The following is a 24735-nucleotide window of genomic DNA, read 5'->3' as shown; positions in this document are numbered from 1 at the left end:
CAGAGGGCACTGACCGGACCCTGGGCACATTAGGAGGGTGTGGAGCAGAGGGCACACTGACCGGGCACTGGCCCAGGTAGGAGGGCGTGGAGCAGAGGGCACTGACCGGGCGCGGAGCAGAGGGCACTGGCCGCGCCCTTGGCACGGTAGGAGGTTGTTGATGAGCAGGGGTGCAGCACAGGCCGGCCTGCGCGCGTGAGAACAGGAGCCACTGCTCACACGTGCCCGCAGCAGAGGATGGCGAGACCGCAGGAGGCACTGCAGCGCCTGCGCCGGGCATGTGGCAGCACGTGTCAACCAGGCTCACTGGCTACGGAGGCGGAACCCGTGGGTGCCAGCAGGGGGGCACTGATGCAGGTCACATTCAACAGGAAGGTGCGTGCAGAGGGCACAGGTGCGTGTGTGAGTGACGCACGCTTCCCTCGTGTGGGCAGCACTAGTGAGATATTCAACCTATAGACAGAGGCCGAAGGTCAAAAAGGCAAGTGTGGGAAGTGTGAAATGAGTACGATGAGGGCGGGGTCAGCGGGGGCGGGGCCAGTGAGTGTGGGGGCGGGGTCAGTACGCGTTGGGGCGGAGTGAGTGCGGGGGTGGGGTCAGGGCTGGCTAAAAGAACAAAATATTCCGCAACTAATTTGTTGGCCGTTCACTTAGAGGTAACTGCATTTAAATGTGTTGCCTACATGAAATGAAACAAATGCAACTTACCTTCGTTTGCAGGGAAATTATTTTTCAGGTAAGATAGCTGGTTTGGTTAGTGCGATCGCTTCAGGTGTTCGTGGGTGTAACCTGAAAGCCACTGATCTGAATCCTGGTCTGTGCACTTGGCAAATAATGACGTGTATTTATAGTGCTAAAAGATCCAAACCACTGATAGAAAGTCCTGTGATTATGGAAGTCATTACTTTAAAAAATGCTTTTCACAGAGTATAAGAAAGGTTGCTCGCAGTATAACTAGTTTGTCGCTAAAAGATGGTTTAAATGTTGGAGTGCTTTCTGAAGATGTGTTTTAATAAAACCTTCAGTGTGGCTAGTGCAAACCTTGACATAGTTTGCCATTAAAAGGACACATCCCAGATTCTTTCAATGAACGCATATACCAGCTCCCAAGCAGCCTTTAGATTTGCTGATTAACAAATTGCAAATTTACATTTCTTTCAGGAGCAGTGCCCCCGGAGAGAAGGCATGCTCCTGCTATAGCTGCTTCTCCCTTCCGTCACGTCACAGTAGAGGAGACGCGTGTTCCCCGTTTTCAATCCGTGGCAGCTCAACCACCCAGGGACGGTTGTTTTTTAATAAAAAGTATGCCACAGTTTTTATCCAATTAGTAAGGCTTGGGAATGTTGGACCTCTACTTATAGACAACATAATGTTAGTCCAAAGACTGTTAGAACTACTTGAAAGGTGTGAGGGTGTGTACACAGGAACAAGAAGGGGGCTCTGTGACAGGCATACCCACCAATCGCAGCCCGATTAGCATGATACCTGTCAAACCTGTTCAGACTTTCCTCTGGTTTTGGTACAGGCTTCCCTCGTGGGTTGCACCAGTCCTGGAGAAAGCTGCAAAGATGAAGTCCGACAAGAGCAGGCGACGCAAGGCCTACCGACTCGTCCACAGGAAGCTGGTAAGAGCTGGACCGGCCACTCTGACGAGCCTTCTGGCTGCTGTGCAAACTCTTGTAGAGGGGGGGGGTGGGTAGCACTGGCAGAGACAATTGCTCCTGCTTTTGTAATTGTAAATTGTATTTATATAGCACTTACTACCCCTGGCAAGCCATTGAAGCACTTTGTGGTAACACGCTACTTGAGAACCCAAGAGGATAGTTAAATAGTTGAAGATTAGGAATATGTGCTTCCTTTTTCCCCTGTAGATTAGTTGTGTTAAGTTTGTATAGTAAAAAGGTTTGTTCATTAACACACAAGAAAGATACAGCATTGGGCAGTAGGTGCAAGAAAAGATTTCCCTACACAATAAAGAAAATGTATTGTGTTATGTCATCAATACAAGGTTCCTTCACAAAACTAGACCATCCTTGCTTTTAGCCAACATCATGGTGCATTCTAGGATGAGAATGGTACACTTTTATTAGTACGTGCTCCAACATCGAAGCATGAAAAATGTGATGGTATGTGAGTGTGTGAAATGCTGTGCGTTCGGATCGGTGTGATGGTATATGCGAGTGTGTGATTTTGATGTGGTTCGTAACTGTAATTGCATTTGTATAAAGCTTCAGACCCCAGAGAGGCATCGAAGAGAATTAGCTCACAGCTTGCATGCCGCATCGTAGGCTGCACATGATTGGAAGTGTGCTATATTTGCAGTTACATATATGTGCATTTTGGTGTTATCTTGATCTATACCTCCCGGGAACTCAAGCAACTCCACTCCACAAAGCTTCCTTTAAATCCTCATACGGGAGACAAACTGATTAATTTAAATATCATGAATCTTAGGGACGCTTTTCCTGAATTTGATAATTGCTCCCCTGCTAGGACACTCACACACTTAAATATCACGTATTAAAACACACACTCCCTAGTAAAACACAAACTGTATATTTTTCACCTTCTACACTCTACAAAGCCTGTCATTCTCCTACTAACCGAAACCTGGCTTACCCCAGAATCAACCCCAGACATCTTGACTGCTCTCCCAAAAAAGGTGGTGGGGTAGCCTCTATAATCTGTAAAGATCTTAACTTTACTAGACTTACCACCTTAGACATATCTTTAATAGATGGTCTAGTCATCGAACTAGGTTTGGCCTCGGCACCTTTAGTCTGCGTACTGCTCTATGACACCCCCCCCCCCACCGAGTATGCTGCTCTTTCCTCAAAAACTGGGTGAACACATGGCCCATTTAACTATTAATCATGCAAAAATCTTGCTCATTGGCGATTTTAATTATTGGGCCAATGACATGGAGGGCGGCGCACATTCTGACGAAATATCAGATCTACTTAACGGGCTGAATTGCATTCAGCATGTAACCTCCCCTACACATATTAAGGAACATATCTTAGACCAAATCTGGACATCCAATCTTGTAATCTACGAGTTGACAGTGTCCCCATGCACTTGGTCTGGCCATTTCTTAACCCCTTCGGTGCTCATGACGGAATGGTTCCGTCATGACCCACGGTTGAGCTGTGCTCATGACGGAACCATTCCGTCATGACCACGCCCGCGCAAGATTCCGTCAGCACAGCGGCGGAATCTGCGCAGCATCGAAGGGGTTAATATAATTCGTGATTAGTAACGTAATCACAAGCGAACCCTCAGCCAAAGGAGGCTTGAAGGCAAGGAAATGGAACAATGTCAACATTAATGCTTTTTGCAAATTATCGACAGACACGGCTTCCATTGATCCGTCATCTGTTGACCTCGACCTGAGTGCAGAAGCTATGACAGACTGGCTAACTGCAGCTAGTAATAAATATGCCCCTTTCACGTTAATTAGAGTTGCAAGGCACCATGAGGCACAGAGATGGTTCTCTGACGACCTAAAAATCCTTGGCCTTGAGCCAATTAGAAAGAAGGTGGAGACGGAACTACTCCCCCGATAAGAAAGTCTCCTACCTAGCTCAACTAAAGGATTATAAGAAAGTGATCCAAACCCCGAAGGCCAGTTACTTCTCTGCAAAGATTATGAATTCTACTAGCAAATCAAAAGACATATTTTCAATTGTCAATGAACTGTCCAACGCTGATAGAGTCACAATCAAACCAGAACCATCCCAGTCACTCTGCAACTCACTGAACATCTTCTTCATTGACAAAATTGCTAAAATCAAATCCAGCATCAACGCAAGTCCTGCATGTGAGGCCTTGCCTACTGCCTCGAGGAACCCAGCCTCTTTACATCAATTCCCACTGATTAGCAGTGAAGGCTTCCTGGAACTCCTGGGCAGGGTTAAATCTGGTCCCCCCCCCCCACAGACAGCTGTCCATCACACATCCTTAAGGAAGAGTTCACTGCAAACCCCGCCCCTGCTCTCTGTCTTCTGAATGAATCACTGAAGCAGAGTCGTGTCCCCAGAGCCTTTAAAAAAGCTACCGTAGTCCCCCTTCTAAAAAAACACCTTGGTCAGAACCCTTGGCCAGAGCCCTTGGCCGTACTTAATTATCGTCCCATATCGCTGCCTCCTTATCGGACTAAAATACTGGAATCCCATGTAGCGAAATGCTTATGTTCACTCATCAAACAATCTCAGTTCCTTAACCCCCATCAAGTGGGATTTCGTCCATCTCACTCTACGGAGATGGTCATTCGGTCAGTATTTGACAAATTAAGAAAGGAAGCTGATAAGGGCACCCCTCAGGCCCTGGTGCTACTAGATCTTTCCGCGGCTTTTGACACGATCAACCATGGAATTCTGGTGGATCCAGTCAGAAATGCAGGACTCCAGGGTCCTGCCCTTGACTGGGTCACATCCTTTCTGGAGGACCGGTCTCAATCTGTTTGTCTGTCTCACTTTACCGCTCCTTTCGTCAAGACCAACTGTGGAGAGCCTCAATGATCATCATTGTGAGAAGTTGGCCTGGTATATGATGCTCACTAGTTAAAGTGATCACCTTGTACCATGCCAAGCAACCCTTATGCTGTGGTTGTAAGTCAACCTTTTCGGACTAGCTGCCCTAGTGGTAGCGTAGGCTAAGCAGTCTTTGAGGCTAAACTCGTGAAGCGTGTTAAGCCAGCTGTTTTACCAAATGCAACCCCCTTTTATACCAATGAAAGGACACCAAACAGATATATATTCAAAATATATATGTATTTATTTCTCAAAGTAACCCCTAGTCTCTTTATGAGCACAGGAGCACAAATCGTCAAACAAGATTACAATAGAATACACAGAAGTTGCACTTTATATGGATAGGCCCTGGTGGCCACTCAAACCATATACTAAAATAGTGGTATAAGTACCACGAACAGAAAAGGGAAAAGGCCTAGGGCCTCTAGAATCGCTGGGCCTACGAGGAGCTAACTTCAGTTAGTGACCAGGAGGTCCACGGGTGGCGTGTGCAGAGCAAATAGTCACACGCGTGCTCCCATAGGTTTCAATGGGTGCGTAAAAAGTACAAAGTTACTGCAAAGAGGATCTTCCGGATGGACTAGGAACTCAAGATTTGGAACACAGGCACTAGAGATGTAATACTGCACTTGGGCACAGGAGTGCCAGCTTTACCTCACCCACAGGAAGCGGGTGCATAGGCCTCGAAGTGCGTCGGGTTTCTTCTATCTGTTCCGTGGAGCCTGAAGACAAAGATGCTGCAGGCGGTCGGTCCGGGAGAGATGCGGTGGATCCAAGAGTGGATCGGAGATGTTGAAGACCTATAAGCAGAGAGGACAGTGTTCACAGTCACTAGCCAGTGACCAGCGTGGCACCAGGTGGGTACCAGGCAATGTCGGGTGCAAACAGGAAGAAAGGTGTAGCTTGTCTCTGCAGCCACGTGGTCCCTGGAGGTCGACGACGTTCAGGAGTCGGTTCACGAGCTGTCCCACGCAGGCTCTCGCTGTCGGCGGTGTCGGCGACTTGATCGAAGCAAACAAGCCTTGGCAAAAGCAATTGTTGTAGGAGATGAAATAAGCTGATGGTTCTGACCAGCAAGGTCAGAAGGACTGCTCCTTTGGAGGGGAGCAAGGGCCAGTCTGGTGCAACCAGACCAGCGGTGTATTTCGTAAAGTTCGTCGCCAAGATGGCTACTAGCCAGCGGGCCAGCAACCGGTTAGGCGCGTCGAGTGGCAAAATGCAGAAGGGCCCCACGCAGATCGTGGAGATGCTGGAGGGCTCACCTTTGGTGCAGATGCTGCTCGAGGGTTGGGCTTCTCAGATCCCAAAGCACAACTTGGAGGGAGCCTCGGTTGTTGCACTTGTCAGCTTGTCGTGGTCGTTTCAAGATGGCTGGCTCTACGTGTCTCGGTGCCTCCACGGGTCTCCTCTTTTCAGGGACTGTGGATCGGGCGGTGAGAGGTCTGGAGGTCCAGGTCTTGTCAGTCTCTGGGCTCGGGCTCCGGCGGGAGGCGGCGGCAAAGCAGACGTTGATTCGCTGGATGGTGCTTGCGTTAGCAAGGTGGTCACTCCCTGACCACAGGGGAGATTTCCTTCAGTCTTCTGTGCAGCAGAATGTCGAAGTTCCCGTCTTCTTCTTAGTTTCAAGTTGATTCCAGGATGTCTGAAGTCTTAGGACACAGCTCCTACCTTTAAGCGGATTCTAGGGGCCGGACTACCTGCTAGGTCCCTCCCTATGGGTGGGACCAGGAAGGGGGGTGGTTACACCCCCAATCCTTTGTCCAGCTCGCCCCAGGCCCGGGACTGGTGTGCCCCAGGACCGGTTTGAACTGGCATATGCACCGAGGCTCCTTGTGAGCCACAGGCATGTCTGGTTTCTTTCAAGCCCTACCTGACCAATACACAAAATCCTGTCTGGGGTGGTGCATGCACCTCCCCTGGCATGAAACCCTTTGTCCACACCTCCCAAGCTGGAAGGACTCCCAGCAGCAGGAGGGCAGACTTGTGTCTGTGGTGGCAGCATCCATTTTGTGGAGCTGAGGCTATGTCTGATTTTACCCGGGTTTCAGGTACTGTACATGTCGTGTCCCTCTAGAAGGGTGGAATGCTAACCCCGTCGCCAGAATTGGCGAGGGGTTAGTATTCCAATTCGTATGACACCTTACTCGACATGTTTTGATAAAGCCAAACCAAAGATAGCATTTAACCGCGAGGTTCATAATGCACTTAAGAGTATATGGTATGACGATATCTGGAAACAGTAGAAGGAAGTTGTTCCGACCACTGCAGACAGGCTCAGCTCATGCCAGAGCACCATCTCACATGGAACCAAGCACTCTGCCTTCAGGATTGTTAAGGCCTGCCATAGGAGTGACTTATAGGTTAACATGTGTACCATTTAAGGTTAGGTATAGGTATACTACACCTAAGTAAGAGGTGATTACACCAACTTACCCCAGCTGAGTGATCAGCCAGTTGTGTCAAATTGTTAGGCCAAGCCTGGGGTGGCATAATACATGCTTCAGCCCCTGGCAGGCCTTAGATACACCAATGCCCTGGGTACCTAGTGTACACTGGTACAGGGGCTCACAGGGTGATCCAACCACTTGGGTATGTACCTAGGGTACATGGAGTCAATTTTACAGAGAGAGCAGATAGCCTGAGAGCCTGAATGGCAGGATCTCAGGCCAACTAATTCGAAAAACCAGCTAGACACTAGGCAAAAATTTGGGGGTAACCATAGTCAGATATCCACCTTCCTACACAACCCCCCCCAAACGAAGGGAGATAAGGCTGACCTTGACCAGGTAAGCCTATATTGCCCAAGTGGCCATATAAGGAGGAACCAGCACTGGCATGGTTACCCCCTGTCTCATGGTCCACTAAGCAATCCCTCACCCTAAGGGTATCAGAGGGTCTCCACCATAGGGAATCTCTACCTTTGGTGTGTCTTGGCAAAGTAAAAGGCTGGTGTCTAGATGGAGTACTGAAGTGAGTGTCCTCAAAGTGAGGCCTCAGCTTCCTCCAATCATCCTCCACCATGGATGCCTTTCTTTCCTTAACTGAGTTGCACTGTGCTCTCAGGGTCAGCCTCTGGCTACCTAAAGCTGGAGGCTGGGTCCCTTTTGTGGGCTTACTGGAGGGACAGGTCAGGTCTGGGGTCCTAAGGTCCCATGTTTGCCTGTGCCCAACAGAATCCCTCTGGGGGAGGTCCCTAACTACCTGTAAAGGAGATCCCTCAGGAATATTTTTACCCATCACCTGGCTAGGACTACTAGCCAGGCAATCCTCATTCTTTTGATGGGGGGGTTCTTGTGGACAGGGGCCCTCTGGGGGTCCACTGGCCTCCCTGACCTCTGCAGCCCTGGGCTGACTGAGGCAGGGTAGAGAGAGGCAGGCTACCTGCACCAGACTGGGTCCCACCTTGGAAGGGGCCACTGACATCAGAGGCTCTGCCAGGCCAGGCCTGGCTACCTCTGGGGCAGTTCCTTCACAAGGGGTGAGGTCAGCTCCCTGAGGAGGCCGACTTTTTCCTAATGTCTGGGGAGAGGGAGACTTTTCTTCCTCCCCACTACTCTCTGTTTGTGTGGAGTGATCCATAGTTTCAGGCTTCACTACACCTATGTCAGTCTGAGTATAGGCTGAGACCATTACAGCCTTGCCAACCTTTTCAGGGGGGCACTCAGTTTGTGTTTGAGCTGTGACTGTCACAGCTCTGCCAGTCTCTACAGGGAAGTCTGTCTGTGCCTGGGCTGTGGCTACCACTGCCCTTCCAACCTTTCCAGGGAGGAGATCTATTTGGACAGGGGTTGTGAATGGCACAACCCCACTACCCTTTTGTGAAAGGCCTACCATTTTAGAATGGGTGTCTTGTTCAACTCCAGCCCAGGCTGAGAGTTCTAAGTCATTCCCTAGTAAGCAGTCCACAGGCAAGGTTGGGGACACTGCCACCCTTTTAGGGCCAGTGACCCCTCCCCAGCCGAGACATACCTCTGCCATGGGATGACTGTTCTGTTTGCCATCAATGTTAGTCACCTGGTAGGAGAAACCAGGCAAAAGCTGCTCAGAGGGAACTAGCCAATGGGCCACCATTGTGATGCTAGCTCCAGTGTCTCTGTAGGCCTCAGCTTTGGTACCATTGATGTAGGGCTCCTGTCTGTACCTACCCAACGTGTTGGGACAGGCAGTGAAGTTGGCAAACCCCATGCCACCATCACAGACAAGAGTAGTTGCTGTAGGGGAATTGGCTAAGCCAGGGTCCCCCTGTGTTCCCCAAGTGAACCCACCCAGATTTCTGGGGGCACTCCCACCACCTGGGGGATTACTGCTGACAGTAATAGGTGGTGTGACAGGAGTAATTGGAGGAACAGTTTTGTTGTTAGCCCTTGGGCAACTGCTGTCAGTTTTCCAATGCCCAGGAGTTTTACACTCATGGCAGTAAGGCTTTTTACCTGTGGTAGAGGAGGGAGCTTGGGACCCACCACCCTGTGTGGAGTTTTGGGGCCCTGAGGAAGATTTTTCTTTTGCTTTATCCCCACCCTTCTCTTGAGGTTTGGTGGTATCTTTCTTTTGGTCACCACCCTGATTCTTAGGCCTGATCCTGGTCCTGACCCATTTATCTGCCCTCTTTCCCAATTCTTGGGGAGAGGTCAAATCTGAGTCTACCAGGTGTTGATGGAGGAGCTGGTTTTGACAGTTACTTAAAATCTGTTCTCTCATCATCAAATTGTACAATCCTGTATAATCAGATACCTTACTTCCCAGCAACCAACCCTCCAAAGCCTTAGTGGCACATTCAACATATTCAGACCAGTCCTGAGTCTGTGTCTTCTGGGTGTCTCTGAACATTAACCTGTATTGTTCAGTGGTTAAGCCTAACCCATCAACTAGGACACTCTTCAGGACTCTGTAGTTTCTGACATCCTCCTCCCTAACAGTGAGGAGTCTGTCTCTGCCTCTTCCTTCAAAGGAGAGCCAGAGGATTGCTGCCCACTGGTCTTCAGGAACCTGCTGTACTTTGCAGGCTCTCTCAAGAGCAGTCATCCATTTGTGGATGTCATCCCCACTTTTGTAGGGGGCACAACCTTAGACAGGTTCCTATTATCAAAGACCCTATCTTTGTCCTTAGGGACAATGCTGCCACCAGTGGGTATAGACCGACTCTCCCTAGGTTGCCTAGCCTTCCTCAGTTTTTCTTCCATCAGGGCTACTTCTAGCTCCTGCTTCCTGATCCTCAGCTGGGCTTCCTGCATTCTGGCCTCATGTTCCCTCCTCTGAGGGGTGGTCATCCTTTTCCTGGAGTGACCTTGAGAGCCTCTAGAGGCATGAGAAGCATTAGAGTCACCTGAACGATTCCTTTGCCTCCCAAGCCCCTGGTTAAGTCCACTGGGGAGATCCAATGGGATGATCCCATTGTCAGTCCCCAATAGCCTTAGTTTAGCTGGGCCAAGTATAACACTTGGCACTGGGCTAGTTCTCCCTTCATCATCACTACTCTCTGTATCAGTACCTTTATCACTCTCATCCTCTGTGGTATTATTGCCATCTAAGGGGTGACTATTGGAACTGGGTACCTCTGTAGCATCTTCAGAAGGGGGGCCTCCTGTTCCTGACCCTAAGGGGGCTAACTGGGAAGCTTTCTTGAGCTCTCTCTGATTTTCATCATTTTGCAAGAGTTCTCTGAGCTCAGCAGAGGTAGGGTTCTTGGGCTGTTTAAGGCCTCTAAGAGTTGCCAAATGCCTGAGCTCATTCTGATTAAGGGTAGCAAAGATGGATGGTGCCCTCTGGGGGTCACTCTCAACAGAGATGGGTACGGTGGACCCCTCTGCCCCAGCCATTGCTCTTAAGTGTGGGTGGATGTGTTGCAATCTACCTACACTTGGGTTTACCTACTAAACCTATCTAGTAGTTGTAGTCAGGGTGTGCTACTCCCTTTGCTCTACAACAACTAAGTTCAGTAGAACTTATGTATATCTAATCTTGTTTTATATGTACCTACAGGTACCTATGTGATCTTTCAATTGGTAACCAAGAGATTACAATGGTAAAACACAGCAAGCTCAAATCCAACCGCTGCTCACCAATGTGAGAAGTTGGCCTGGTATATGATGCTCACTAGTTAAAGTGATCACCTTGTACCATGCCAAGCAACCCTTATGGTGTGGTTGTAAGTCAACCTTTTCGGACTAGCTGCCCTAGTGGTAGCGTAGGCTAAGCAATCTTTGAGGCTAAACTCGTGAAGCGTGTTAAGCCAGCTGTTTTACCAAATGCAACCCCCTTTTATACCAATGAAAGGACACCACACCGATATATATTCAAAATATATATGTATTTATTTCTCAAAGTAACCCCTAGTCTCTTTATGAGCACAGGAGCACAAATCGTCAAACAAGATTACAATAGAATACACAGAAGTTGCACTTTATATGGATAGGCCCTGGTGGCCACTCAAACCATATACTAAAATAGTGGTATAAGTACCACGAACAGAAAAGGGAAAAGGCCTAGGGCCTCTAGAATCGCTGGGCCTACGAGGAGCTAACTTCAGTTAGTGACCAGGAGGTCCACGGGTGGCGTGTGCAGAGCAAATAGTCACACGCGTGCTCCCATAGGTTTCAATGGGTGCGTAAAAAGTACAAAGTTACTGCAAAGAGGATCTTCCGGATGGACTAGGAACTCAAGATTTGGAACACAGGCACTAGAGATGTAATACTACACTTGGGCACAGGAGTGCCAGCTTTACCTCACCCACAGGAAGCGGGTGCATAGGCCTCGAAGTGCGTCGGGTTTCTTCTATCTGTTCCGTGGAGCCTGAAGACAAAGATGCTGCAGGCGGTCGGTCCGGGAGAGATGCGGTGGATCCAAGAGTGGATCGGAGATGTTGAAGACCTATAAGCAGAGGGGACAGTGTTCACAGTCACTAGCCAGTGACCAGCGTGGCACCAGGTGGGTACCAGGCAATGTCGGGTGCAAACAGGAAGAAAGGTGTAGCTTGTCTCTGCAGCCACGTGGTCCCTGGAGGTCGACGACGTTCAGGAGTCGGTTCACGAGCTGTCCCACGCAGGCTCTCGCTGTCGGCGGTGTCGGCGACTTGATCGAAGCAAACAAGCCTTGGCAAAAGCAATTGTTGTAGGAGATGAAATAAGCTGATGGTTCTGACCAGCAAGGTCAGAAGGACTGCTCCTTTGGAGGGGAGCAAGGGCCAGTCTGGTGCAACCAGACCAGCGGTGTATTTCGTAAAGTTCGTCGCCAAGATGGCTACTAGCCAGCGGGCCAGCAACCGGTTAGGCGCGTCGAGTGGCAAAATGCAGAAGGGCCCCACGCAGATCGTGGAGATGCTGGAGGGCTCACCTTTGGTGCAGATGCTGCTCGAGGGTTGGGCTTCTCAGATCCCAAAGCACAACTTGGAGGGAGCCTCGGTTGTTGCACTTGTCAGCTTGTCGTGGTCGTTTCAAGATGGCTGGCTCCACGTGTCTCGGTGCCTCCACGGGTCTCCTCTTTTCAGGGACTGTGGATCGGGCGGTGAGAGGTCTGGAGGTCCAGGTCTTGTCAGTCTCTGGGCTCGGGCTCCGGCGGGAGGCGGCGGCAAAGCAGACGTTGATTCGCTGGATGGTGCTTGCGTTAGCAAGGTGGTCACTCCCTGACCACAGGGGAGATTTCCTTCAGTCTTCTGTGCAGCAGAATGTCGAAGTTCCCGTCTTCTTCTTAGTTTCAAGTTGATTCCAGGATGTCTGAAGTCTTAGGACACAGCTCCTACCTTTAAGCGGATTCTAGGGGCCGGACTACCTGCTAGGTCCCTCCCTATGGGTGGGACCAGGAAGGGGGGTGGTTACACCCCCAATCCTTTGTCCAGCTCGCCCCAGGCCTGGGACTGGTGTGCCCCAGGACCGGTTTGAACTGGCATATGCACCGAGGCTCCTTGTGAGCCACAGGCATGTCTGGTTTCTTTCAAGCCCTACCTGACCAATACACAAAATCCTGTCTGGGGTGGTGCATGCACCTCCCCTGGCAGGAAACCCTTTGTCCACACCTCCCAAGCTGGAAGGACTCCCAGCAGCAGGAGGGCAGACTTGTGTCTGTGGTGGCAGCATCCATTTTGTGGAGCGGAGGCTATGTCTGATTTTACCCGGGTTTCAGGTACTGTACATGTCGTGTCCCTTTAGAAGGGTGGAATGCTAACCCCGTCGCCAGAATTGGCGAGGGGTTAGTATTCCAATTCGTATGACACCTTACTCGACATGTTTTGATAAAGCCAAACCAAAGATAGCATTTAACCGCGAGGTTCATAATGCACTTAAGAGTATATGGTATGACGATATCTGGAAACAGTAGAAGGAAGTTGTTCTGACCACTGCAGACAGGCTCAGCTCATGCCAGAGCACCATCTCACATGGAACCAAGCACTCTGCCTTCAGGATTGTTAAGGCCTGCCATAGGAGTGACTTATAGGTTAACATGTGTACCATTTAAGGTTAGGTATAGGTATACTACACCTAAGTAAGAGGTGATTACACCAACTTACCCCAGCTGAGTGATCAGCCAGTTGTGTCAAATTGTTAGGCCAAGCCTGTGGTGGCATAATACATGCTTCAGCCCCTGGCAGGCCTTAGATACACCAATGCCCTGGGTACCTAGTGTACACTGGTACAGGGGCTCACAGGGTGATCCAACCAATTGGGTATGTACCTAGGGTACATGGAGTCCATTTTACAGAGAGAGCAGATAGCCTGAGAGCCTGAATGGCAGGATCTCAGGCCAACTAATTCGAAAAACCAGCTAGACACTAGGCAAAAATTTGGGGGTAACCATAGTCAGATATCCACCTTCCTACACACATTATCTCCGCATTAGTTTAACTTATATATATTCTCTTTGACCCGATCCCTAAGAGAGCGGAAGGTGAACACCTTTAACTATGCAGATGACCCACAACTTATATTCACCATCAATAACACACCAAGTCGATCTCTGACTTCCAGGCTACCTTGCTGTAAATCAGTAACTGGATGAATAGCAACCATCTGAAGTTAAACCCGGACAAAACCGAACTGATCTTGACTGGCGGCTTTCAGAACCCCTGGAGCTCACACTTTTGGCCTATGGAGCTGGGCTGTGCACCAGTTGCATCTCCTTCAACCAAGAGCCTCGGGGTCACAATAAACAATGATTTATCTATGAAGTCCCAGATCAGAACAGCAGTCTCTACCGGATTCTTTCAGTTAAGGAAGATTAGGAAAATTGGTAGATTCCTTACTAGAGATGCACTGGTGCAGGTTGTCCGGGCTCTGGTCATCTCTCACCTAGACTACGTAAACTCTTTATATCTCGGGTCACCTGTGTATCTAGTTAGGAAACTACAGCTGGTGCAGAACCAGGCTGCCAGACTAATCTTCCAGCAGCCAAGATGGCAACATGCCACCCCCCTTATGTGGCAGCTCCACTGGCTCCCAATACCACAACACTGTGCCTTTAAAATTGGGTGCCTCATCCTTAAATCCTCACAGAATGTGGGCCCAAAATTAGCCTCTAATCTTATTAGGAGACATGTACCCACACGCAATCTGAGATCTGCCCACTTGAATTTACTGGTCATTCCTCCTTATAAACGGAAGAGACTAGGCAGCAGCAGCTTCACAGTGTTGGCTCCACACTTCTGGAATGCTCTTCCCTATGAAATCAGATCCTGCACAGACTTCCCTGTATTCAGGAGAATTCTTAAGACATGGCTCTTTTTCCAGGCTTACGAATAGATCTATTGGGGCTCAACGACTCCTATACTAGCGCCAAGAAACCAACTGGTGTATGTGCGCTTAAAAAATAATTTTAGCATAACTTTATGTGGGAATTACCAGACTAGTGGTTGTATGCTTTCTTGGGTCACAGATCTGAAAAAGGGCTTAAAATAGAGAGCATATGGTTTTGGGTCCACTCTAGGGGCAGGGAAGTGACATTCAGACTGCACTGGTTACAAGCAGTGACAACATTGCTCTATTGGGACAAATGGGAGAAGTAGACCCTCATCACAGGAGGCAGAATTTCACCTTGAACGAGAACTCTTTGTGAAATTCTACTACCTGCAATTCCAAGTGTCTTTGGGCTATAATTATCATGTCCACAAACTCCACACACATGAATTCTAGTCCTGGAGACAGTTGGACCTTCTCCAGGCAGCTGGGGTAGAAGCTGTGGTCAGCAGCACAACCCCCACCCACCTGTAAGGAGGGAGCAGACATTGCTCTGTCAGACAGGCTGAAGTCTGGATTATCTCACACCCACTCCTCCCCTCCCTCCCAATGACACTTTCAGCATGTTCTGAGCAGGAGGACAATGTCAGCTGTTTTCTCTCTGGAATTATGGAAAATCATATGAAAAAGAACCCAATATCATTTGGTCCCAGTTCTGGCTCTCCTATGTCCTTGCACGAGAAACCAGAATATTCGTAACGCGGGCCAAGTCTAATATATTTCCTGCACTTATTGAAGTGAACGGCAGTAGTTCTTGCTCCTTTCTTTGGGAAGTGACTCCATTCCTGTGCCCATCTTGGAGCTCTCTTGAGCGGAGTATGTTTTTCGGTTTTGCGGTGGCAGGACACCAGATTGAGTCTGCATCTTTAGTTCAGGAAATGCCAAGTCTTTACCTCCTTCCTGAACTTCAGAGAGACTTGTAAGTTCGAGGCATGTGGGCTGCTGAATTCATATCTGTGCATAGATCGCCGCCTAGTGTTGGGTCCGGATGATTGCACATTGTTGTCCTGGAAGAGTCTTCGAAGTATCACGAGATAGGTGACTCCTCCCCTGGACCACAGTGCGCATGGGCATCCTCTCCATCCTTAGATTGTTTTTTTCCGCCATTGGGTTCGGATGTGCTTATCTTAGCTCAAGTTAGGAAAATTCAGTTTAAGGCCAAAAGGCCTTTAGTTATCGTCAGTACTGTTCCCGTTCGGTATCGACTAGTTTCTTTAGTGCTTTAGCACCTTCTTCCAGCTTTTCGGATCCGCTTGGTCCGAACATCAAACTTCGATCGACGATGGAATCGAGGACTCCATTCAAGAGGTGTCCTTTATGCCACGCGAAATACCCACACATCGACGTCCACCCGGTATGCAACAAATGTCTCTCACCGGATCACGATGAGTCGAAATGTGTGGCCTGTGCCGGATTCCGCTCGAAGAAGACTCTCCGGAATCGACGGGCAGCGAGATTGGAGGCGCAGCAATCGGCGCCTGCCCCGGCCAACATCTTTAGCACCGAAGACGAGGACGCCGAGAGCGTGGAAGACGTAGACCCCAGCCCCGCTTCCGAACACGATTCCCGATCGGAAGACGACGATGAGGTAATCTTTCAGAGAGAAGAAGTCGTCGAAGAGGTAGGAAACTACGATGAGGCAGGGTCGGAGCCAGTGCTTCATGAACACTTTCAACCCTTCCATCAGGATCCACCGTCCTTTTCTCCTACGCCTTCAGAGGCAGACGCAGTAGAGGACTATGTAGGGGATGATACCACCTACCCTGGGGATATCGATCCTGATGATTACCTGCAAGACCCAGATCAGGCATGGGATGACCCCACAGACCAGGGTACCGCACCAGATACCCATGACACGCAGCTTTATAACATAAAGACATCTCCCACAGAGGACACTGCTGCCTTTAATGCCCTCATAGAACGGGCTGCTGCCAATCATGGAGTAGAACTCCATTCTGACACTGTCGAAGAAGACTTCTTGGTGGACACTTTCGCCTCTTCCGAAAGAACTGTCAAGACTCTGCCCATGTTAAAAGGAGTTCTCAAACCTGCAAAAGACATTTTTAAAGAAACAACCAGGGCACGGGTGCTAAACCCCAGGATTGAAAAAAAATACAAGCCTGCACCCGGAGACCCTATGTACATTAGGGGTCAGTTACCTTTGGACTCCATGGTGGTTGCTAATGTTCGCAAGAGAGCCCACTCACAAACAACAGGTGATGCTCCTCCCCCAGACAAGGAGTCCAAAGTGCTGGAGACCTCAGGCAAACGGATTGCAGCGAACATCTGGCGCATTGCCAACACACAGGCGCTCCTGGCCCGTTATGATAGGTCCCACTACGACACACTAGAATCCCTACTCCAACATTTGCCAGATGAATATAAAGAGGCAGCGGAGCTCCTCATCAGAGAGGGACAACTCCTTACCAATGCATCCATCAAGTGCGCACTGGATGCAGCCGACACAGCGGCGAGGGCAATCAACACAAGCGTCATGTTGAGACGGCATGCATGGTTGAGAATCTCAGGCTTCAATCCGGAGATTCAGAACAATATCCTAAATCAACCGGTCAACCCGGACTATTTATTTGGCCCTGAAGTTGACACTACCCTCGAGAAAATTAAAAAAGACACTGACACTGCGAAATCAATGGGGGCTCTGGAGACGCAGCAGTTTCGTAGTGGCTCCTTTCGCCGCCCTGGGAATAGAGGAGCAGCTAGAGGTCAGGGGTCACAGCAGCGGTACACTAAAGGAGGCACACAAAGTACCTATGATAAAACCAACAGAGGTGGATATCGTGGCTCCAGCACCAAGGGCAGAGGATGTGGTTACGGCAACCCCAGGTCCTCCCCCAAAAACAAACCGTGACGCCCTCTCCCTGCCCCCCGACCACATAACACCTGTCGGGGGGGGAGACTCCAACGGTTCCTGTCAGCGTGGAAAACCATCACCACAGACAGGTGGGTCAGGGACATTATCCAGCATGGTTACTGTCTCGAATTAACGTCCACTCCACCCAACATACCGCCAAAGCACCGTCCTATGTCCGTAGAGCACTTGGCATTATTGCAGCAGGAAGTGCTAAGTATGCTGCAAAAAGGTGCAATAGAAGTCGTGCCCGTCCACCAGCAGGGGACAGGGGTGTACTCTCTGTACTTCTTAATCCCAAAAAATTACGGGTCGCTCAGACCTATACTAGACCTGAGACCCCTCAACCGATACATTCTCTCAGAGCATTTCCATATGCTCACCCTACAGCAGGTTCTCCCGCTACTCAGTCAGGGAGACTTCCTAGCCACACTGGACCTAAAAGATGCGTATTTCCACATACCCATACACCCTTCACACAGGAAATATCTCAGGTTCACTATTCAGGGGCATCACTATCAGTTCAAAGTTCTCCCCTTCGGAGTAACAACAGCACCCAGGGTCTTTACCAAGTGCCTAGCAACAGTGGCGGCACATCTACGAATACAACACATTCACGTCTTCCCTTACCTGGACGACTGGCTTGTTCAGGCAAAGTCAGCCCAGCAATGTGCCAGCCACATGTCCCTCACCATTCACCTTCTTCACAGTCTGGGATTCTCACTAAATTACCCAAAATCACATCTCCAACCCGCACACGTACGACAGTACCTAGGCGCGACCATAAACACTCTGGCAGCCACAGCTCAGCCAAATTTAGTGAGGATCAACAGCATGCAACTGCTGATCTCAAAGTTCAAACCTCAACACTCCCTTCCTGCGCGAGTGTTCATGCAGTTGATAGGCATGATGGCCTCCTGCATTTTCATAGTCCCGCACGCGAGACTACATATGCGCCCGCTTCAGGAGTGCTTGGCACGTCAATGGAATCAGGCTCACGGGCAATTAAAAGACCTAGTGTTGGTGAGCGGTCGGGCATACAACTCTCTGCATTGGTGGAATCCACAAAACCTTTGCAAGGGCCGACCGTTCCAAGAGCATGTTCCACAAATAATACTGACAGCGGACGCCTCTCTCCAGGGTTGGGGAGCTCATGTACTCACTTACACAGTGCAGGGACTATGGACAACGCAACAAAAGAAGATGCACATCAACGTTCTGGAACTGATGGCAATCTTCCTAGCCATGAAGGCATTCAAAGTACACTTGTGCAACAAAGTCGTGTTGATCCGGACGGACAACATGACTGCCATGTACTACATACAGAAGCAGGGAGGAACACACTCTCCACAGTTGTCTCATCTGGCTCAGAGCATGTGGAAGTGGGCCATTCAGAGGAACATATTCCTCATGGCGGAACACCTCCCCGGCAAGGACAACCAGATGGCGGATCTGCTCAGCAGACACAGCCACCAGATGCACGAGTGGGAGCTACATCCGTCAGTTCTCCAACCGTACTTCCAACAGTGGGGTCATCCAGAGATAGACCTATTCGCCACAAACGAAAACGCAAAATGCCAAAGCTTTGCCGCCAGGTTTCCACATCCACAGTCACAGGGCAATGCGATATGGATGAACTGGTCCGGCAGATGTGCGTACGCTTTTCCCCCAGCGCCATTAATACCTCTGGTGGCACGCAAACTGCGACAACACTCACTAACACTCATCCTAGTTGCTCCCACATGGGCGCGCCAACCATGGTACACCACCTTTCTAGAACTTTCCGTGGTGCCGCATCAAAGGCTGCGGATCAAACCCGCACTTTTAACGCAGAACCATGGCGAGATTCAGCACCCAGATCCGCAACAGCTGAACCTGGCAATCTGGCTCCTGAAGTCTTAGAGTTTGGCTACCTAAACCTGCCACCTGACTGCATGGATATCATCAAGGAGGCCAGGAGACCCACTACCAGAGCTTGCTATGCGGCTAAATGGAAGAGGTTTGTCATTTACTGCAACAACAATGACATTAACCCGCTGGACGCATCCATTCAAAACATCATCTGTTACCTCCTACACCTATACCGATGCAATCTGGCATACAACTCAATACGTATCCATTTAACCGCGTTAGCAGCCTATCTCCAAAACAGGCAGCACCTCTCTTTATTCAGAGTGCCTGCCATCAAAGCCTTCTTGGAGGGACTCAAACGAGTAATTCCCTCAAGACACCCACCGGCACCGGTGTGGAACCTCAATTTGGTCCTCACCAGATTAATGGGTCCACCCTTTGAACCTCTCCATTCATGTGAGATTCAGTTCCTCACCTGGAAAGTGGCTTTCCTAGTGGCAATCACTTAGTTAAGAAGAGTTAGTGAACTCCAGGCACTAACCATTCAAGAGCCATTCATACAGGTTCACGCAAACAGGGTTGTACTACGTACCAACCCCAAATTCATGCCCAAAGTCATATCGCAGTTCCACATTAATCAAACTATCGAACTGCCTGTTTTCTTTCAAAATCCACAGAATGTCGCAGAGAGAATGCTCCATACACTAGATGTAAAGAGGGCCCTCATGTACTATATAGACAGAACTAAGGACTTTAGGAAAACAAAACAACTTTTCGTTGCCTTTTCTCCACAACACAAGGGCAACGCCATTTCCAAAGCAGGTATAGCCAGATGGATCGTTAAATGTATTCAAATTTGCTATCAAAAAGCTAAACGCACATTAACGATTCCCCCAAGAGCCCACTCAACACGAAAGTTAGAAGCATCCATGGCTTTCCTAGGAAACATTCCTTTACAGGAAATATGTAGAGCAGCCACATGGTCCACTATACATACATTTACCAAACACTACTGTGTAGATGTACACTCAAAACAGCAGGGTAGGACAGGCTGTTCTCAAAACTCTTTTTCAGACTGCTGCAGCTGGCACGGGTAGCCGCCGCTAATGGAGGTACTGCTATATATTCTATGCACAGATATGAATTTAGCAGCCCACATGCCTCGAACTGAATATGCTACTTACCAGTATGCATCTGTTCTTGGCATGTACGGCTGCTGACATTCATATCGCCCACCCTCCTCCCCTGCGCCTGTAGCACTCAGACTTACTGTATAGCATGGTCATCACTTACTGTATCTACTCCATCACTGCCACAATGGCGAAAAACAATCTAAGGATGGAGAGGATGCCCATGCGCACTGTAGTCCAGGGGAGGAGTCACCTATCTCGTGATACTTCGAAGACTCTTCCAGGACAACAATGTGCAATCATCCGGACCCAACACTAGGCGGCGATCTATGCACAGATATGAATGTCAGCAGCCGTACATGCCAAGAACAGATGCATACTGGTAAGTAGCATATTCAACTTCAGGTTTTGGCTGCTTCCAAACTTTTCTTCCCTGTTTTAAGAAGGAAATGGTCTGATGAGGTGCTAGTCTTGAGCAAAGTTTTCTGCTCTGGGAGTATCATTAGAAGCTTGCTTGCACAAATTATAGGCCTTTCCCTTGGATGGATCTGTGGTTGATGTAGTGTGTCTTACAGACAGAGCATTTAGTTACAGGTAGCCAGTAGAGTGCCTGAAGCACTGCTACGTTGCATTTCCTCAAACATGTAGTAGCAGTCTTGCTGCAGTGTTTCAAAACTGTTGCAGTTTGTGAAGTAAGAGGAGGGGAACCATAGGAACATGCCCTTTGCATAATATGTTTGGTTGGGGGTATTCTAAATGCTCTGTGTTTGAGAGAGATAGTATGTGTGTGACAGGTGTGGTGGTTTGAATTCTGATGTGTGTTTGAACTGATTTCATTTGATGTTTGTGTTGTTTTAAAGAACAAGTAGCCTACCTTCGGAAATGCTCTTTCTCGTAGAGACTACCTAGCGGCAGATTTCTAGGCGCCATTCCTGCGCGCTGACTTCTGTTGCTTTCAAGACCGTCTGCCCCTTCATACATGGAGACTCAAAAGCAAAATGGGGTCTCAGTGTGCAGATTCCTAGACTTGGAATCTGGTTAAGCAGTAGATTCCATTCACAGAATGGAGATGATGAGGAGGTCGGTGCAGAATCTGCGGCTTGAGAGAGTCTCTACCAGAAAGAGCCCTACTAAAGTAAGTGGCTTGTTCTTCCAATAGAGAGTCCTAGCCACAGTTTTAGCTGCCTGACAGACGTCTAGGACAGGGACTCCGTGTGCTGACACAGTGGTAGCAGCTTTGACCCAGCATTGGTGGAGATGGCACTCAAGCCTTTCTGAGGCCGCTTTGTCTCCAGTGCATAGCAGATCTCAATGCAGAGCACGATCCAACGCAAGATAGTATGCTTTGCACCTCTTGATTTTTTTTGTTGCTCCGGCTAACCCTACAAACAGCTGATCCTCCACCCGGGGGTCCTTGCTGCGATCAATGTAGAAAATGAGCGCTCTTTTGGGGTCCAAGTGATGAAGTCTCTCATCCACCTTAGAGGGAAGAGGCTAAGCATAGAACACTGGCAGGGTGATGGTCTGACCCACTTGGAATGGCATCTCTACTTTCAGAAGAAAGAAGGCTCTAGTGCACAGAACCAGCTCCTCAGGGATGGAGATGGTGGATGAACACACAGAGCCTGACGCTCACTCACACGCCAGAAAGTAGTGTGCATAGCAACCATGACCTATTTGCTGGCACCAGCACCCTGTCGACAGCCCCTATGGCCAAAGGGCTTGCACTTCCTGACATAAAATAAAGAGATGGTCCTCCATGAGTCACTGGGGTGATGGCGGTAAATGCGGCCAAGAGAAGGAAGGTAGGCCATAACCTTTTTAGACAACTTGCAGTACCCACCTGTCCAATGTAATCTCCTGCCAACCCGGATAGAATAAGTGGATTCTGCCTTCCACTGGTTACCTGTGACCCAGTAAGGGTACACTAAAAAGACTTGGTGGGTGGGGCTGCAGGTTGGATGGAGGGCTGAGCAACAAGCTGACTGTTGTAAAGAAGATACGAGTCACGCAACTGCAGGTACGTTTCGTCACGTTTATTGTCAGAGCAAACAGAAACTAACGGGCTCTGCCTGGCTGGTCAGGAGGCAACTGACTCACCACAGAATGTTCCCCTTTAAACAACTACAAGGAATTTGACATATGCCAAATTCCATGTCAGATGACAGATCCCATCCAGCACGTGAAACGGCTGAATACAACACATCTCCTTCCCTTCTACATGTTACTATAGAACCGAACAAAACCTAAAAATAAAAGCATAAAACGATGTTATCGATAGAACAGAAATACAGAAATTCATGCATAACTCCAGTGGAGCATTTCTTATATACTTTAAACAACAACTTAAGGTGAAAAGTATAAGATGCACAGTGGAGAGGAAGATAACTGTACAAAATCTTTCAAATACCCTGGAGGTCTACAGCTCATAATGCTCTTACTCCCTCCTGGACTCTCACTTTCCCTCTGTGAATAACTTCCACTCAGTCTGAGAAACACCAGACCCACCACCATCACCCCTGCGTGAATCACAAGTATTACCATGTCCTTCGTTCTCCTGATTCTGCGCAAACAAATACATACTGCGACCATCACTTCTTTCCATAGAACACTCGCAACCCCTCTGGTGTGGGGCTACTCAACGACAATTGCACTTTTCACCATTTTCCAGGTGAACACAGAATTTTAAAAAATCGTTTGACATTGTACGGACCTTTAAACATGGACAATCCTTTAGTAACTCTTCCTGCGTTAACCTTCACCAATCCTAATAATGTCATTAACATCGGGTCCATTACTCTAAATTATTCCCACAACTGCTCCCCCCATTAGACGCCCACACTTTAATCCATGAGCCCTGCCTCACATAAGCTCAAACTGAGATATTTGACTCACGGCGATTCCACACAAAAATATGTTTTTTTCAGCTAAATTTGAGGTTTGCATGGCATTCTGAGTAGGAAAATGTTGGGGGAACCATGCAAGCCATACCTCATTGGACTCCCCCGGGTGTCTAGTTATCAAAAATGTTTGGGTTTGTTACTTTCCCTAGATGGCCGCCGAGCCCGGGGCCAAAACCCCAGGTGCAACCCCCCCGGCCCCCCAAAACCAGGTAGTTTTGTTATAGGTAATTTTGAAGTCTCTACAGTACGATTTGGGCCATTTCCTGTTGCAGCCACTATGCCTACCCACACAAGTGAGGTACCATTTTTGTCGGGAGACCTGGGGAAATGCTGGGTGGGAGGAAATTTGTGGATGCACGCAGATTCCAGAACTTTCCCACACAGAAATTTGAGAAAAAAGTGATTTGTTCAGCAAAATTTGAGGTTTGCAGGAGATTGTGGGTAGGAGAACTTTGGTGGACCCACACAAGCCATACCTCGCTTGACCCCCCCCTAACGCTGGGTAGTGGAAAATTTGTGTCAACTTAACTAGACAGAAACATGAGAAAAATGTGAATTCGTCAGCTAAATTTGAGGTTTGCAGGGGATTCTAGGTAAGAAAACGGGGGATGGGTGGAATTTTGTGGATCCACGCAGATTCCAGAACTTTCCACCACAGAAATGTGATTAAAATGGTTTTTTTTGGACAATTATTTCGGTTTGCAAGGGATTCTGGGTAACAGAACCTGGTGAGAGCCAGTCAAGTCACCCCATCCTGGATTCCCCTGGGTGTCTAGTTTTCATAAATGTATAGGCTTGCTAGGTTTCCCTAGGTGCCGGCAGAGCTAAGGTTAAAAAACTACAGCTAGGCACTTAACAAAAAACAGGGTCATTTTTCACTGTGAAAATGTGGTACGTCCATGTTGCGTTTTGGACCGTTTCCTGTCGCGGGCACTAGGCCTACCCACACAAGTGAGGTACCATTTTTCTTGGAAGACTTTAGGGAATGCGGGGTGGGTGGAATTTTGTGGATCCACTCAGATTCCAGAACTTTCCACCACAGAAATGCAAGGAAAATGTGTTTTTTTGGACAAATGTTTAGGTTTGCAAGGGATTCTGGGTAACAAAACCTGGTGAGAGCCAGTAAAGGCACCCCATCCTGGATTTCCCTGCATGTCTAGTTTTCAAAAATTTATAGTTTTGCTAGGTTTCCCTAGGTGTCGGGAGAGCTAGGGTTAAAAAACCTACAGTTAGGGACTTTGCAAAAAAAGGGTAATTTTTCACTTTGAAAATATGGTGTGTCCACGTTGCGTTTTGGGCCGTTTCCTGTCATGGACACTAGGCCAACCCACACAAGTGAGGTACCATTATTATCAGGAGACCTAAGGTAACACAGAATTGCAGAGCATCTGTTATTACCTATTGACTTTCGATGCATTTCTGCCTTCCAAATGAAAGACAAAGTGTAAAAAAGAAGACATTTTGAAAAATGAACTATAATTCTCATGCTAGTATGGGTAATCCCAATTGGGGAAATGTGCAAATATCTACTGTTTCTAAACTCTATATATTGTTCCTATTTTCAAAAATACATAGGTGTCTTTCATACCGATTTTTCCATGTATACATTTTCCCAAAATAATTGCTATATTCCCGGTACATAATAGAAAGCCATTGCAAGACGCTGCTCAGTTATTGCCTTGCACATTAGTGCAGTATGCCCACCTCATTTCCCCCACCATTTTATCT

At 48.6% G+C, this 24735-nt stretch overlaps 1 protein-coding gene across 1 annotated transcript in view; it reads left to right on the top strand.

The window, feature by feature from the left end:
• The window catches only part of LOC146868801 (uncharacterized), a 40921-nt gene that overhangs the window by 870 nt on the left and 15316 nt on the right, over positions 1-24735 (top strand). Inside the window, exon 2 of the mRNA XM_085616268.1 lies at positions 1526-1625. Within this exon, the coding sequence (XP_085472394.1) occupies positions 1526-1625 (100 nt within the window). The remainder of the gene's footprint in view (positions 1-1525; positions 1626-24735) is intronic.

Source organism: Triturus cristatus, chromosome 1_2 (genome assembly GCF_964204655.1).
Source record: "Triturus cristatus chromosome 1_2, aTriCri1.1, whole genome shotgun sequence".
Taxonomy (NCBI): Eukaryota; Metazoa; Chordata; class Amphibia; order Caudata; family Salamandridae; genus Triturus; species Triturus cristatus.
The sequence above is the reverse complement of the archived record's forward strand: the minus strand, read 5'-3'. Positions and strand labels throughout refer to the sequence as shown.